This window comes from Typopeltis vanoorti, chromosome 16, assembly GCF_054136105.1.
Source record: "Typopeltis vanoorti isolate ZY-2024b chromosome 16, IOZ_Tvanoo_1.0, whole genome shotgun sequence".
Taxonomy (NCBI): Eukaryota; Metazoa; Arthropoda; class Arachnida; order Uropygi; family Thelyphonidae; genus Typopeltis; species Typopeltis vanoorti.
Window position 1 is genome coordinate 43,044,903 of NC_143564.1, and position 17,672 is coordinate 43,062,574.

The following is a 17,672-nucleotide window of genomic DNA, read 5'->3' on the forward strand; positions in this document are numbered from 1 at the left end:
CATCCTAGGTGATCTTAATGTCCACGATTGCAACTTGTTCCCCTCCTTCAACTCTACCAATCATACTGGATGTAATTTATTTATTTATTCATATGGGGTTTCCCCATTCCTCATCCATCCCTTAGGATTGGTTGAGCTCTCCTAGTGAGGGATTGATGTATTTTATGACTATAGATCTGTGTGTGTTCATGGGGCTGGTTTGCCTGTTCTGAAAGACGAAAAACCCTAGTTTCTGGGTGAAAAAACCCTATACCTCTGTATGAGACTGGCCTACTCACGTTTAGTCAAAAGACACCAGATAAAGATTCCTCACATCATAGATGGAAATTGAACCTAGTTCTTTCTGACCAAAGGGCTTCGTCTATGCCAGCTTAGCTGCAGAGGCTCTTGCTTGATGTAATGCAGACGTTTTTGCCATAAGCAATGATCTGATGCAAATCATACACCTACCTACCTGAATTCCTGATAATTCCCTCCACTTTCTCAATACCCTTGATCTCTTTTTAACTAGTCTCCTTCCCATTACCTCTCCTCTTGGTAACTCAGACTACAATCTTGTGAAAGTTTCCTGTTTCACAGAATGCACCTCCTTTAAGCACACTTAACTTTGTATCCTCTGGTACTATAAAGGTACCAAGTGGGATGACCTCTAAAACTACTATTCTTCTTTTCCATGGAATAACTATTACTTCCACTGTTCTAACCCAGACACCTGTACTGAGTGAGTCACAGAAATCATCCACACTGGCATGAAGTCATTCATCCCTCATACCATCCAAAATTCCAGGTCACTTTTCAAGCCCTGGTTCAACAGAAGATATATGAAAGCAGTTGAAGGGGAAAAACTCAGTTTACTGCAGGTTGCTTACATCAAAAATTCCAACTTTATACTCAGCCTGTTCAGAAGCATGCAGTAAATGTAAAACAACGATTAGCAATCCAAATCCAACTTCATAAAGACCAATACTAGAAAACTTGCCTCTTGTCCAAATGGAAGCCATATCTTCTGGTCTCTTGCATAAGCCATCAGATGCAACTTCTACTTACCTCTGTCTCTCTCTCTCTCCCTCCCTTCCTCCCTCCCTTCCTCCCTCCCTCCCTCCCTCCCCATAAGCAATTATCAATGATAGCACCAGTGTTACAGTACCTAAAGAAAAGATAACCTCCTGGCATCACTCGTGTCCTCTAACTCCTGCATAGATGATCAAAGCAAATTTTCCTTTCATGCTAGAAATCAAGCATTGCATGCCTTCCGTGATCTTTTGTCAAAAATGACATAAGAATATTATACAACCTGAATGTTACAAAGTTGGATCTGATGGCATCTCTCCTATTGTACTCAAGCATTGCACTCCAGAGCTAACACCTGTCCACTATCATCTCTTCAATCTTCTTTATTTAGCTGCCACCCAGGTCCATACTTATGCATAGGTGTGCGAGGCACTAGCTGGAGGGCCCAGAGCACTGTAGTGCCTTGGGCCTCACCAACCTAGGGAAAAGTTTAAGTATGGTCCTGCTGCCACCTATCCCAGCTCTTGTAAGCAAGCATATATCCAATCCATTCCAAAAAAGGAAGAGAAAAGCCTACTGTCTAACTACTGATCAATTGCCATCATCTGAATCCTCTCCAAAATAATGGAGAAAGTTATCAGTAGTCAACTTCTTTACTGCCTAGAAGCTCACCAATTAATAAGTGACCACCACAATGGATTCTGCCAATCGAGATCCATAGCTGATCTCTTATCCTACATCACCTACCACTGACATGTGCCATGGAAAGGTTCAGAGAAACTTGTGCTTTCGCCCTTAACATTACCAGAGCATTTGATTGTGTTTGGCATCAAAGCCTGCTCTGTAAGACTCTACCTGCCACCCTCTGTAACAGAATAGATTCTCTGGTTGTTCACTACATATCATGGTGAATGGCACTTTTTCTTCAAGCTTTACCAACAATGGAGGAGTGCTTCAGAGCTTCATTCTATTACCTATCCTCTTTCTCTTATACTACTCCCAATCACAACAAATCCTATTTGTGGCTTTGTTGATGACAGTACTTTCCATTCATCTTGTTCCTTTGACAGACCAGACTATATAGTCCCAGATATTCCTTACATCAAGATTATCTACAACCAGTGCTTTAAATGCTGATCTCCATACTATTCTCCATTGGGGCAAAGATAACCTGATCACCTTCAATGCCATCAAAACACAGTTCTGTCTTTTCTCTCACAAAATGGGTTAGTTCACCTTCCCTTTTCCTCAATAATAAACAAATCACCAGACAGAATGAGCTATCCTATCTCTCCTTGTACTGACATTTTCCCCCAGCACAAACACATGACATCAGACTACTAACTCTACCTACTTTTTAGGTGCACCTACTTTTTTTGGGTTAGTGCACTTAAAACCTTCTTAAAAATTCTTGGTGCTGTCCAGAGGAGAGCAATTCAGCTCATAGATGACCCTTCCCTCACAAGCTCACTTCAACTCTCTATCTAAAATATTGCACCTTACAGGTGCAATTTTTAGCTCTGTGTTTCTTCTACAGATACTTCCATGCTCACTACTTGCTACAGTGAATTGGCAAACATCATTCTGCCATATTCTCTGTTGGGGCATTAAAACAAGAGCGGCAGCTGCCCAACATTCCTTTTCAGTACAACCGCAAACACATTGAACCTGCCTCTCCTCTTCCTCATTTATCCCATTTGCCTCTGTCTTCTGGAACAGCCTTCTTCATATTGTGTTTCCCAATGACTTCAGCCTACAGCTCTTTAAGAAAAATGTAAGTAGATTTCTTCTTTCTCAATCTTATCAAAGGATTGAGAAATATACAAAATATACTTATTTTGTATATTTTTCTTGATTTGTCTCTTTTATTGAAATTGGATTTTGAGGGTGTTTTATTTTAATCACAGTAACATCCTCATTGTTTATTATGCTTCATTATTGCTTATCAATTTGAGACAGAGTACAGACATGAAGTGAGAGGCAACACTCTTGGACATGACATTCATACGGTCTCCTTGCCATATTGTGGGCTTGACGGTTGTTTCCTACATATCACCACTTGGACTTTTCCTCCCATCATGACTTGGCAAAATATGCAATGGGATTATTGATATTAATGCTTTTTGACTCAGTATTGACAGGTTTTAGTCCACGTATTATCTGCCAGCTGTCTGTGACACCACAATTTTTATTGCTGTATCCTTGAAATAGAGGACGTTTTTGGATCTGTTAGTATGTTTGTCATGCCTTGAAGAGTATCACTCAAATTGCATGGAGAAGACAGAAGCTGTAATCCATGCTCTGGAAGCTAAGCATTCACCACTTCAGACCTTCAATATGCAGGTTAGTGGTGTTTCACCAGGCAGTGAAGTTCATCTACCACCTAGCGGGTCTAGTTGACATTTCCTCCAACAAGAAAGATATCCTTTCGAAGCAGGAATGCTAACATTTCTATCATCAGCAGAACTATGGATAGAATAAGAGTAGGTCATTTATAAGAAAAATAAGATAGGCATTAGAGTAGAACCGTCAGGTGATTCTGCATTAGTTAAGAAGCTTGAAAAGAGGAATCCAGTCCACCATGATGTTTAGTGATTGGCCAGAGAGAAAGCTGACCACCCAGTTACAGAGGTTGGGAAATGGACTAAAGGATGGCAGTTTACTGAGCAAGCATCAATGGCAGACTCCATCAGATCTGGCTCCAACCTCGGCTTTCCAACCACTGTTCTGCAGGTTTGAATCCTATTTTGGGCATGGGTAATTGATTGTTCTTAGATGAGAGAGAAATTTCATCACCCAGTTAAATGAAGTCAGAATGGCTTATTTTGGACTATGTAAAAGATAAATTATATAAATAAATAAATATATATATATATATATACATACACTAGGGGGCTCTGGTGCATACAGCACCCAAACCCTGAGTTCCAGGCTGTAAGCCGGTTCTCCTTCAATTCTGATGGCTCGAGACATGAGACAACAACATGTTTGTCTCATGAAGGCAAACACATTGTTGGATGTTTCAAAACAACGAAGAGACAAAAAACGTGACATAAAACATTTCAAATTTTGGCTTATCTTTTTATATATATAGAATAGATATATAATAATAAACAGGAAAAAATCCTTAGCTCACTCACAATGTACTATATATTTACAAAAAAAACAACAAAAAAACTGGAAATGTCAAAAACAACAGCATGTCTCTTCAGATTCCATGGCATATATCCAGTAATGTGTGATGATATCCGCTGTGTATCTAGATTGGCAGAGTCCACACATATGATCATTGATCATTGATTAAATTGGATCTCTAAGTAGTGAAAAAGTTGGCTGTTGATAACCTTCTCCATTATTTTGGTGAGGACTTGGTGAGAGCAGAGGGTTTGCAATAAATCTACATGTGTTAATTGATTAAATTGTTTCTCTAAGTAGTGTAGAAGCTGACTGTTGATAACGTTCTCCATTATATTTTTAGTTTAAAATATAAATTGAAAGAAAATAGGGGAAGGAGAGATTAATTTTCTTTGACATTTTCAAGGATATTTCAAGCTGTAAATGTTAAAGTAATGACAATAGGATATTAATGAACATTTGACACTGTCACCAAGTGTGGCAAAATATTCACATTCTTAACTGAGACCTCCCCTTCTAACACATTGATCAAATCTACCACTCTTTGACCTCAGGTTCCTACTTTCACATGGTGCTTGAAAGAGTTGTTTTGCAACAGCTCTTTCTTCGTAAATTCCCCTTCATTCTTCCCATGAGATTTCTTTTCTGCTCAATGAATATTTGAATAATTTAAGTCACTCATAATAGTTGCCCTCTTAGCACTCAACAGGGTAAATTGGCAATACATGTCATCATCCCCAGCAACTGAACCACAAGGTTTGTAGCAACACTGCACCATATATTTTATCCTGTTAGCCTCGCCTTTACACCTATTTATTGAATTATTCATTGACTCCACCACTTCATCCATGGGGATGAAGAACTGGTGTAGAGGATCCAGTGTGTGTGACAGGTCTATGGAATTAGTATTGAAGGTCTGTATGCTTCCAAAACTTGCTGATAAGTGAAAAAGAGGGGTGCATGATAGAAGCATATAGTTATTAAAGGGGTTTTATGGGATTAACACTGAAGACTCTTTTCAGTACATGGCAGGAAGGATGAGAATGAGGGATCATCTGTGGAAATTGTGTAAGAATGTGGTTAGTAAAGGTGTTAGGGCTGCATTTTTTGTTTGGAGGAAGGCGAATTGGTTGCCAGAGGTGGTTGTGAGTGATTTGCCAGTGAATGAGTTTAAGACTAGGTATGATAGGTATTGTATGAATAATGGCTAGTGTGTGAATTAATGGGTCTCTCAGGATGAGTTTTTGTAACTCCTTAGAGATACGTATATAATAATAGTAATAATAATTATTATTATTTTGGTGAGAACTGAGGTTAGAGCAGAGGTTTGACAGCAAACTTTTTTTATCTTTTCTTTTTTGGAATGTGCTGAATGCTTGCTTTCATGTTTTGGGATAGATTTGAGCTGACTGTAGAAGTGTAGAGATGATGTAGATCATTTGGAACATAACTTCAGGGGCACAGCACAGCTGTGGAAGTTCCATTCGGACTGGAAGAATCTTTGGTATGTAGGTTATTTATGATTCTTTAAATGCCTTATTTTTATTTTTTTTTATAGGGGACCATAGAAGCATATGGTACACCTATGAGACTTAGTCATCTGTGAAAGAGATGAACGATGTCAGGAGATCATTATCTTTAGGTGCTATAATGGTTCATCTGGATGAGAGAGAGAGAGAGAGAGAGAGAGAGTGAGGTATGAAAGCCTGATGATCTTTACAAGAGACCAGAAGGTATGACTGTCATTTGCACCAGAGATAAATATTCTGCTCTTGACCCTTTCAGAGTCAGATTTGTTATTTGTTCATGGTCATTTTGCATTAATTGCATGCTTCAGTATAGACGAATAGTAGCTGAAATTCTTGTCACATGCCATGTAATATGCTGAATTTTTTCTGCAGGTTTGTCTGTTAAATGGTGGTGGTTTGGAAAGAGGGAATTTTGGATGAAGTGCAGAGTAGAGGCCTTCACTCCAGTGAGCTAAATTTTTGTGACTTCCTCAGATTAGGTGTTTGGATTTGGAGAATGATTATAGAAAGAAAGATCACACGTCCCAGAGGTCATTCCACTTGGCACCCTTGTAATGCTAAAGGAAAGAAAATTAGGAGTGCTTGAGGGAAGAGCATTGTGCTATAGAGGAAATTTGCAGCATATTGGAGGTCTAATATTCTGCAAATCTGCATGAGTTACTAAGAAGAGGTTGACTTCTGTAATATACCTAGATAGAGAAGTGGTTAAGAAAAAGATCAAGGGTACTTGGATAGTGGAAGAGTTTATCTGCCAGATGGATGACTTGAAATAGATCATTGCTTATAGCAAATGCTGTCATATCTCTTCCAGCTCAGTCATTGGAAAAGGGGAAACTAGTTCTAGTTGTGAATATTATTATTATTACCGAAGACCCCCACGGAGTCAAAGATTCATCTGGGAGGTCCTTTTATCATACACACAGCTCATCATACTGTGCTTTAAATACACTCAAATTCTCTGCAGACACCACACTCTCATTGAAGGCATTCCAATCATTCACAATTCTGCATGAAAAAAACCTGCTTCTCACTCCCCTACTCACACCCTCTTTATACAGTTTCCAGGGATGACCTCTGGTTCTCCCCTGATCTCCCGCTATTTTCTGTAGAACTTCTTCAGCAATGATTCTATAACATCCCCTTACTAACTTGTAGTCACCCAGGAACTTGAGTTCACTGTTTGGGTAATTGGGTTACAGAAAATTAAACTTCAGGTATGGAATGTGTATTATTGTATTAATTTAAGAGTGAAATGGTCTCTTATGTCGTTTTCAATTTTGTATGATATTTGGATGAAACTTACTTCATTTTCACTGGATAGGAAAACTTAAACTATTTAAATGGCATTGTATAATTTTAATCATTTACATTAAAAAAAAAGTAATTCCCATCAAATATTGTGGGAGAGGGGCTCAGTTTGGAAAGTCATACTAAGCTAATACTTGCTAAATTACTTGGCATAAAAATTTATTAGATATCAGTTCCTTACTATGAATAATTGAGAGGTTTTTATTTTTTCATGTACATGATAAATAGAATTTTATGTATTGCATAAATGATTAATGATTTGTTCATTTAGAAAACGAATCAGGAGCTGGAATTTTTTAACCATATTTTGTTTGACCAAGGAGCAATAGAAATGTTTAATGCCGATATGCCATTGGATAGCCAAGCAGAACTTTTACCATATGATCACCGATGGGAGTTTTCCAAAGACCGTCTGAAACTTGGTAAGCTGAAATCAAGTTTTTGTGTGTGGGTGTTATTTGTAAATTGAAATAAAGACATGTTATTGAATTTGTTGCAAGAATTTTTTTGTTTTAATTCTTTGTTTAAGAGAAGTTGTTTTGATGATTTTCTACAAAAGAACAGATAGTCTATTTTTGAAGAAAAAAAAAGAAATTTGCAAGAATAATTCTATCTAAAAACATCAGTTTTTCAGTCTGTTTTCATAGCCAATATTCCACACCCTTGTTATTAGTCACTCTTCTCTAGTATCACTGCATCTCAGAACTTAGTGATCAGAATCCACGAAAGTCTAGATATGGATGATGTAATCTGAGCTTTGTATAATAATTATTATTATTAAAGAAACATCTCCGTAGAGTCTGAAGACTCATTTAGGAAGCCCACACCCTTTCTTCCATTCAACATTCTCCAAGTAAAAATATATTCTTGTGTTTCAAATGATGAGGATATATGCATGTGTTTGTATATGACTTTAGACATGTAGAGTGAATGTTTCATATATATAATTCCATAAATGTTTATCTCTAGGTAAAACTCTTGGGCAAGGAGCCTTTGGGAGAGTTGTAAAGGCAGAAGCTGTTGGTTTATATGATTCAGAGACCTCTACAACTGTTGCAGTAAAGATGTTAAAAGGTAATTATTGTTTTTGATTAACTGCTTATTGTTATCAGGCTCAGTAGGCTCATATGAATGTAAATTTCCGAAACAAATCAGAAAATAAATAGTTTGTTCCACTTCAGAAAGAAACTGTTTTGATCATAAAATAACACCTATTTAGCATTGGCTTGTCTTGCAAGGATAGTTGGAGAATCCCACTAGGATTTCTGATATACATAAAAATATATCCTATAAAATAATATTAAAATGTCTGTATAAATTCATAAGTTTCTACAGTTTATTTTATAGATGCTATAGCATCTATGAGATGTAAACTTGTTGACTTGTTCTTGTACATTCATTATGATTTGAGTTGAGATATCAGGTTAATGTCTTGGATTGGTAATTGGCTTTCTGATAGATATCAGAGTGTTACATGTGGGAGAACAGTATCAAACAGTAGGAAGATTACAAGTGGAATTCCACACAGTTCAATACCAGGACCATTACTGTTCATTTTTTTATGCCAATGTTGTAATGGGATTGCAGAGAAATATTTAGTTGTTTGTAGATGATGTGAAACTTGGGAGGTTTATTAGTAATAGTGCTGATGTTTTGGCTCTTCAAGAGGATTTGAATAAGCTGGAAAGTTGGGCAAATGAATTTGGATTTCTGTTTAAAGCAACTGAATCTAAGGTTTTGAAATTTGGGATCTACAAATGGGTTGCTTCCTACTTGCTTACACTGGAAGAAGTTGTGAACACATCTCAGAGGATTGCTGCAACATATTTTTATAATTTTTCATTATTTTATTTTATTTTTGCTTATTTTTTACTAACTGCAGAATCCCTGCTTCAGAGACCAAACATGGAACTTTTGTAAGCCACAAGACTCCAATAAGCAGGGCTGTGGTATTACACCAGGTGATGAAATTCATCCCTCACCTAAGGATATCTCTCATGACTATAGCAGGATTTGAACCTGCATCCTGTTGGTTGGAGAACAGATACATCAACTATTCAGCCATCTAGGCCATAAAATAATGATTTAGTAAAAATTTCGTGCTTGAAAATCAGATGGGATGGTATTGACTTTCTGAAAGATATCAGAGAGTTGTATATGGTGGAGCAGTATTAGGGACTAGGAAGGGACTGTTATTCTTCAGTCTTTATATCAATGATATTGTCGCTGGATTACAATGGGATATTGAGTTGTTTGTAGATGATGTGAAGCTTAGGAGGGCTATTACTAATAGTACTGATGTGGCTCTTTTAAGAGGATTTGAATCTCACTTCATACTCACTTGGTGGAGTCATACTGGAAGAAGTGAAGGAAGCAAGGGATCTTGGGATGATTATAGATAGAAATATGAAATTCAGAGGACATGGGGAAAAGGTTGTGAAGGCAATCCAGAAGATTGCTGCAGTATTGAAAAGGACACTAACCAGAAGAAGTAAAATGGTGGTGGCTCTATTGTGTAAATCCCTGATTAGATTACCTCTGGATTAAATTTGTGCTCAGATCTGGTCATCGGGATCTGAATGAGACAAAGCAATCTTGGAGAGGGTACAGAGCAGGTAACAAATTATATCAGGAATGTACAATGTTAGTTATGAGAATAGAATGATAGTATGCGAAGTGCAGAGTGTGTTATATAGATGATGAAGACGTTTAAGCTATTGAGAGATATTTACTGGATTAACAACAGGACAGTTTTTCATATGGTAAAACAATAGGAAGGAATTATCCTTGGAAGTTACAAAAGGAGGTAAGAGGCTGTTTGCCTGCAGATTGATAGCAGCATGAAAAGCATTGTATGTGAGAGGGTGGTGAGAGTGCAGACAGTGAATGAGTTCAAGGAATGACATGATAGACCTTGTGTGTTGTATAAGACAGACCTCCCATGATGTTTTTTTTTTGATTTAGTGGAGGTCCAGAATAATAATAATTATTGACAAGTTAACAAAGTTTATTACCATCATCCTATATACAGAGTATTTACAAATATATAATTAAGACATTACTGTTACATTTCCTGTTTACTAACTAAGACAGTGCAAAATGTTAAGTAAATATTTTTGTATAAATATATATGTATAAATAATAATTATATTAATAATGTGTTTTGCATTTTTAAACATGAAATGAAAATGAAAAATGGAAATAAATCATTTTCATTTTAATACTTGGTGCTTCTGGATGAAGTATAATGCAATTGCCTCCTCAAAGCTCATGTTAAGCTTATCTGAGGATGACATTATTAGTTTGTTGCTGCATTTGCAATAGTTCACATATATACCAGTGCATCAGCATTAGAAACATATCATCACACACATAATACTGAGGAATGTGATGATTCATCACAACTGGAAGTTCTCAGGTCATATAGTGCTTTACCTAAGGTTTGTAAGTTGTAGAGTACATAACTTTACATGTATAATGCATAGCATTATACATGTCTGCAAGGAGATGTGCTTTGCATTATGGGATACTAAGGCAAGTGATGAGAAGTTATACTTATACCACCTTTGCCATGAGTTGCTCCAGTCCTGAAAATACTTCAGGTGCATGCTTTGTTTGCTTACACTTGGATAAAGGATTAAACCAAATATATAATTGGTATTCACTGTTAGGTCACTCACAACCACCTCTGGCAATCCATTCCACTCATTTACCACTTTCCAAGTAAAGAACCTAGTCCGAACACCCTTACTAATCACACTCTTAGACAACTTCCATGTATGACCCATCACTCGTCTCTGAATCATCTCCACCACCTCCCGATTACCAAGAAAGGCAGGGGATCAGGAGGTGCTGGAGAGGACAGATCCACTCATCTCGCACTCTCCAAGTAAAGACCTAGTCTTCACACCTTTACTAACCACACTCTTAGACAACTTCCAAGTGTGACCCCTCATTTCCCCCCTACTCCCCATATATTGAAAAATTTCTTGTGTCAATCTTATAGAATTCCTTTGGTAACTTTTTGTATCCTATCCTCCTCTCCTCTGCCTGTCAGCAAAACTCTACAACCCACACCCTCAATCTATTGTCATAGGGAACATTCCGTAGACATGTCATCAGCTTGGCCACTCGTCTCTGAATCCTTTCCACCACTTCCTGATCCCCAAGAAACACAAATGACCAAATCTGTGCACAGTCAACAATGTGGCCAAATTATAGCCTTATAAAGAGCGATAATAACCTCCCTGTCTTTACTTGTCAAGATGTTCTTCAACATTCAGGTAATCCTCTGAGCTGTTTTGCCAACTCTTGCAGTATGTTTGTCCTCTGAATTCAAATCTCTATCCACTATTATCCCTTGATCCCTAACCTCATCAATTTCCTATAAACTAGCACCATCAATATGATACAAAGTGTGTTACCTTTCAGTCTGAAGTGTATTACCTTACACTTTGCAACATTGCATTGACAACCATTGTCCTCTGCTAACTGCCAATTTATTTAAATCATCCTGTAAAATGTATATACAACCTTTATCAACTATTACCCTCCCTAGTTTTGCATCATTATCAGCAAACAACTGAATGTTCCCCTCCAAATCTTATGCTATATCATAAGATTTGATAGTCACCTTTATTCATCTTGATACCACTGCACCATACACCACCCTCTGATGTCCATCTATCAGCTACACCCTTATCCATGTCACAAGCCTCATCCATTCTCATTTTCTCCAACTTATGTAATAGTTTTTCATGCTTTATTCTATCAAATGCCTTTGCAAAGTCCAGCAGTATCATGGTGTAGGCATTTCCTTTATCCAATTCTGCTGTTATTATAAAATATGGATAAATGACTGAGGCAGGACCTACCTTTTACAAAGCCTTGCTTTCCCCTATAGAGTATCATATTCCTATCCACCCATTCCTGAATTTTACTTATAACCAACTTTTCCAATATTTTAACTACCACTCCAGAAATACCAATTGTTCTGTAATTTGCTAGTATTTATATATTTATTTGCTTCTGTCTTGGAGCCAACTTTATTTAATGGAACCATTTTACAATTTTTCCACACCCTTGTAGCCTTGCCAGAGCTGAGACATAGATTAAACAACTTTGTCAGAGGCAATAACAGTTCACTTGCACATTCTTGTAGTACTTAATGGTTGATTTTGTAGCTCCTCTTCTGAATCTATCATCATTTCTAATTAGATGTCATTTATTTTAGTACTGGATTTTACCTGTTCTATAATTTCTTTTTTCACTTTGATTTTTAACTTTGGGGTGTATTTTTCTCTGTTGACTGTGATTTTTTGTTGTTAATGGAATCTAATATAATACATATTTTTTACTTTATATATTTATTTGCTCTGTTAATTGTTAATTATTGCAAATCTTCTTCTCCCTCAGCATGTATTACAGAATCATTTGCATATCAAAGATTATTTATATTTCTTCCTCCTATAGAAAGTTTTTTTTTCACTTGGTTATCCTTTAAATTAAACTTCCTAAGAAATTATATTTTCATTTAATCCTTTAGTGTAAGCAAACAAAGTTTGTATGTAAATTATCTTCACAGCTAAGCTATTTGTATATAGAGGTTAATGACTTCACATTAATTGCATTATTATTATTATTATTATTACGTGACACCTCCAAGGAGTCCAAAAACTCGTTGAGAAAGGGTGCCTGCTCTGCAACTCTTTATCTACCACTTAATCCACCAACTACAGCGAACTGCCACTACCATCATTATGTACACCAACCCCATCTACTGTCCACCACCACCACCACTAGTATTTTTTGTCTGTAAATTGCATGTGTTCTCAAGTCTGATTTGTCTGTATGCAGGATTCAAAACCCAAATTTCTGGGAGAAAAAACCCTGCTTTATCCATATGAGATTGGCTAACTCACCTTCAAATGAAAAAAATAAATATAAAGATTCCTCTCATCACGATGAGAATCAAACTTAGGCCTTTTCCAATTGAATGGTGATATACCGTCATTCTTCCAATTGTGCTACGGAAGAGAAAATTCCACACTCCATCTATCCCAGTTTGGGAAAGTGGCAGAGATCAGCTGAACTGAGTGTGCAATGGAATAGCCTCTCTCTCTCTCTCTCTGGAATTTGGCCCTTAATGATCAGCGATAATTCAACTCCAGGTATTCTATAGTGCACCTTCAATAAAGATCAAACTGCTCTGGATAGTGGCCCATCCCATAATGCATAGCATTGTACATGTCTGAAAGGATATATGCTTCGCATTGTGGATACTGTGGCAATTAATGTGCAGGTCTTATCCTATTATTATTATCATCATTATTATTATTATTATTATTATTATTTTGTAACACCTCAAGGAGTCTTTGGACTCCTTGGAGGTGTCATGAGATGGATCCAAAGACTCATCGAGGGAGGCACCAACTCTACAACTCTCCATGTCCACATTTAATACACCAACTACACTGAACCACCACCACCACAAGTAGCCTAGTTGTGAAGATGCTTCATACACTAACTTTGCTTATAGATAAATCTTTAGATAAAAGATTAATCAAGAATATAAATTATTAGCAAGGCTAAATTAAATTCTTCCTTCAAATTTTGCTTCTTCGAGTTCTACAATGCTTCAAAAAATTTCTTCACTTCAGTGATCAAATAGAAGGAAAGAGAGAGAGAGAGAGAGAGCACACACACATATCTCTCTGTCTCACACCTTTCTGTATTGGAAAGTTTCTGGTAGCTGTTTGTTAATATGAGCCTTATGTTATTCCTGTCTCTGTTCTTATTAATGTTTTATTAATTTCTTATGATGGACAATATCAAATGCTTGTTTTTAATCTATAAAACAAAGATAAGTAAATGTCTTCTTGCCAAGTTTTTCTCTTGCATAACTTCTTGTTCTGAATTGACTGTATTCATGGGGAAGAAGGGATCCTTTCTCAAATATAGTTTCTGCTATGGAATTTGTTGAATGTCAAATGCAAGAAGCAGTTAGAGAATTTAAGCATTGTTTGGATGATTTTGATTGTGTAAAGCCATTTGGTGGGTCAAGACTCTTTTCTCCATTCATATGGTTTCATTCTCGAAATGTGCCAATCAGAATTTTCGTTTTGAGGTACCCAAAAATGTTAAAGTTACTGTACATGATTGCACTTTCACTCTAAATGCTAAACATGAAAAGGACCCGAGTGGTGAGAGAATATAGTAACCATTCTTCCAGAAGAAGAAGCAGATGTAGACAGTGTATGTTCCATTTTCAATACAAATGGATCCTTAGTATCAAAGCTTCTTTACCTGCAATTAAAGTACCTGAACCTAAAGAAATATCTGTGCACAAAAAAAGAAAAGAAGATAATACTGTGTAAACACTTAACTGGAACACTAATTATTTCGTTTATTAGATTATTATTATCCTAACACCTCATGGAGTCAAAGACTCATCTAGGAGGATTTGGTTTATTAGATATTACTGTAAACAATAGTAGATGTCAGTACTCAGTGTTGTAAACTTTTGCAACATAACTTTAAGTTTTTATTTATTTATTTATTTTTTTAGTTGCATAACTTAATTTTGTGTATAAATAAAAAGTTCTGTAAACTCAGAATTCAATTTTTAATTTTACTAGTTAACCATTTAAAGTTTTACATGCAGTGGCAAATGCAATAGAGTAATCCCCCCCACAAGGCAAAGTAATGAGTTTTAAGTTAATTAAAACTAAATCCTGCTTCATGTAATTTATATTGAACATATGAAATATGAAAGAAATTTTTGGAGTATAATATATTAATAAAACATAAATAAAAGAGCTACTGACTCACTTTTGACTGCATACATCAGTTCTGAGATATTTCATTACGAGAAATTAGAATCTTAAAAGAGTAAGTCCACATATATTTCAACAGAGAGAGAGAGAGATTACTGTGGGAAATAAAACAACATATAATCACATTTAAGATTTTACTAAAAATATATTGTCAAATTTTGGATATTTCAGTCTGTATATCGCAAACCATCCTCATTCTAGACCAGGGGTTGGCAAAGTGGTCGATATCGACCCCTGGGAGTCGATGTGGCTGTACAAGGGATCGATAAATGTCTAGGGTCAAAAGGGGTCAATAAACACCTAAAATGATTTGAGTAACACCTAGTAAACATGCAATGTGCCAATTGGCTACTATTCATCAAATACATCCTTCTCAGTAACCATTCCAAGTAAATCAATAAAATGTAAGTAAATTTTTAATGTTCTTTATAAATTTCTTTAAGTATTTTCTTTAAATTTCTTTAAATATTTCTTATTGAGAAGCAATAATGAAGTAAAAGGGAAGGAATTATTATTTTTAAATTGAGAAATTTATTATTGATAATATTTATTTAAAATGATGGGGGGGGGGGTTGATGAGAGATCAAGGATTCCATGAAGGGGTCAATGGTCTAAAAAGCTTGCTGACCCTTGTTCTAGACATAAAACACTGGAAAATTCAACTACAACAAATTTGATTGGAAAAGACCTGAGTTTGATTCTCATTATGATGAGAGGAATCTTTATATGGCCTTTTTTAAGTTAAAGGTGAGTTAGTCGATCTCATACGAAGGTAGCAGGGTTTTTTTCTCCAAGAAACTCGGTTTTTCATCCTGCATACAGGCCAATCACAATGAGAATACATGCAATTTACAGGCAAATACTGTTGGTGATGGGGTGGTAGATGGAATAGGTGATAGTTGTGTGTAGTGAGAGACAGTGAGATGTTTGTAGCAGAGTGGAGTTGAGTGCCCTCCTGCAATGAGCACTTGGACTCCTTGGAGGTGTTATATAATAATAATAATTTTGGTATTGAAATTCATTTGTTTTGATTTTATTCTTTCCATTATAATTTACACCATTAGTTATATAGCCTGTTATACTTATTAGTCTGTAAGCTTTACATTCAACCACCACAAGCTAATTTTTGAGATGTTTATAAAGATGGAATTCCTGAGTTCATCAGAAACATATCTGTTTTCATTCAGGATCATCCATTTCAACACAGTTACAGTGTGAGCCATTTCATTCAGTGTATAATTATAATTTGAATGTATTCATCTGCTTTTTGCATGCAAAAAATTATTATTATTAATTTTTTGAGAAATAAAACTGCTAATTATAGTTTGAGATATTATTATTATTACCCAAGATCCAAAGTAAGTTGTTCCGTGGTGCTGTAGGTGAAGAATGCATTTTTATGGGTGACAGTGCCACATCATACACAAGCAGTGAAGATGCTTCTTGAGACTGAGGATATTAATCGAATCAAGTGCTAGCACACTGCCCAGATCTCAACCCCATAGAAACAAACAAAAAACAAACAAGTTCTTTAGGCCAATTTGCCTAAAGAACTCCTGAATCACTTTGTGTTAAGCATGGTACAATGTGAGAGCTGCATCGCAGTTTGGGGTGGACATGTTCCATACCGAAATGTCTCTCCATATAGTTTTCTGTAAACACTATACATTAGTTGATTAATCACGTCCTTAGAAAATTTGTAAATTTTGCCAAAAACATATTTCAATTTACTTTTTACAAAATTTATAACATATTTTTATGCAATGTAATTTATTAGTTTAATTTATTTATGCTGGCAATAAATTTATGTTCATATTTGGCTGTAGTCATGAAAATTTTTTCATATACAGGTAAAAATGTAGTTTGTCTTTAGCTGTGCACACTAGTGCAGTTTCTATCATGCTTTTCTGTCTATTAGTTAACTTTTGTAACCCACGAACTTTGAATTTATCCTCATGAGGAGTACATAGACCAATCACAATCTTAGTCACTCATCTCTGGATCTTCTCCACCATTTCTATTCTTAACAAAACCAGGCATCCAGATCTGATTACCATAATCGAAATGTGACCTTGTAAATAGGAATAACAGCCTTGTATCGCTGCTTATCAGAATGTTCTTCAACATCTAAGTAAGTATTTTCTCTGATAAGCTGTTTTGACCAATTTAGCAATATGTGCATCAGTTTCCTGTAGTACAATTTTATTATTATTATTATACAGGCATCTCTGTGGAGTCAGACAACTCATAGTGGGAGATCTATATATATAGTATGAAGCTTATTGATGTCTTATTCCCAAGGCACATTATTTATACTTTGCCCATAATACAAGCATATTTAATTCATTCTTCAATAAGAATATTCTTCAAGAATATTAACTATTACTCTTCCCAATTTTGGGTTGTAATTAAACAACTGGATTTTTTTGCTTAAACCATTTCCTATATTATTCATGTCTAAATTAAAAAGCAGTGCCCCAATTACAAAGCCCTGTGGTACACCACTAGTCACCTTTCAGGTTCTCTAATAATCAGATTTCATGGAATAAATAGAGTCCAGAAATATAATTAAAAGGTTTAATAATCATGCTAATATTTCATCTCTGATATGGAGACATTGTTCATCATCAAATTCCTGACATGTATCCTCAAAAGGTGTACAGGATATGATAGTATTATATGAAAAACTTACATCACTGCTAACTTCCTATCTACAATTTTCCTAGCAAATCAATCTGTTACCTATCAAGACTCCAACATTATCAGATCTTATATCTCTGTCTTATAAGGCACTTTAGATTGTATCAATGCACCTATATCTTGGTCTTCCTCTGGGTCTTTTTCCTGCCAACCT

General features: G+C 35.8%; 1 protein-coding gene across 2 annotated transcripts in view; it reads left to right on the forward strand.

Annotated features, from left to right (window-relative positions):
- Positions 1-17,672, forward strand: part of LOC150097975 (vascular endothelial growth factor receptor 1-like) — a 354,137-nt gene that overhangs the window by 217,228 nt on the left and 119,237 nt on the right. For both annotated transcript variants that reach the window (XR_016549608.1, XM_090406574.1), the window contains exons 13-14: positions 7,255-7,405; positions 7,953-8,057. Coding sequence is in view for 1 of the 2 variants with exons in the window: in XM_090406574.1 (XP_090262700.1) it covers positions 7,255-7,405; positions 7,953-8,057 (256 nt within the window). In the remaining variant the exon portion in view is untranslated. The remainder of the gene's footprint in view (positions 1-7,254; positions 7,406-7,952; positions 8,058-17,672) is intronic.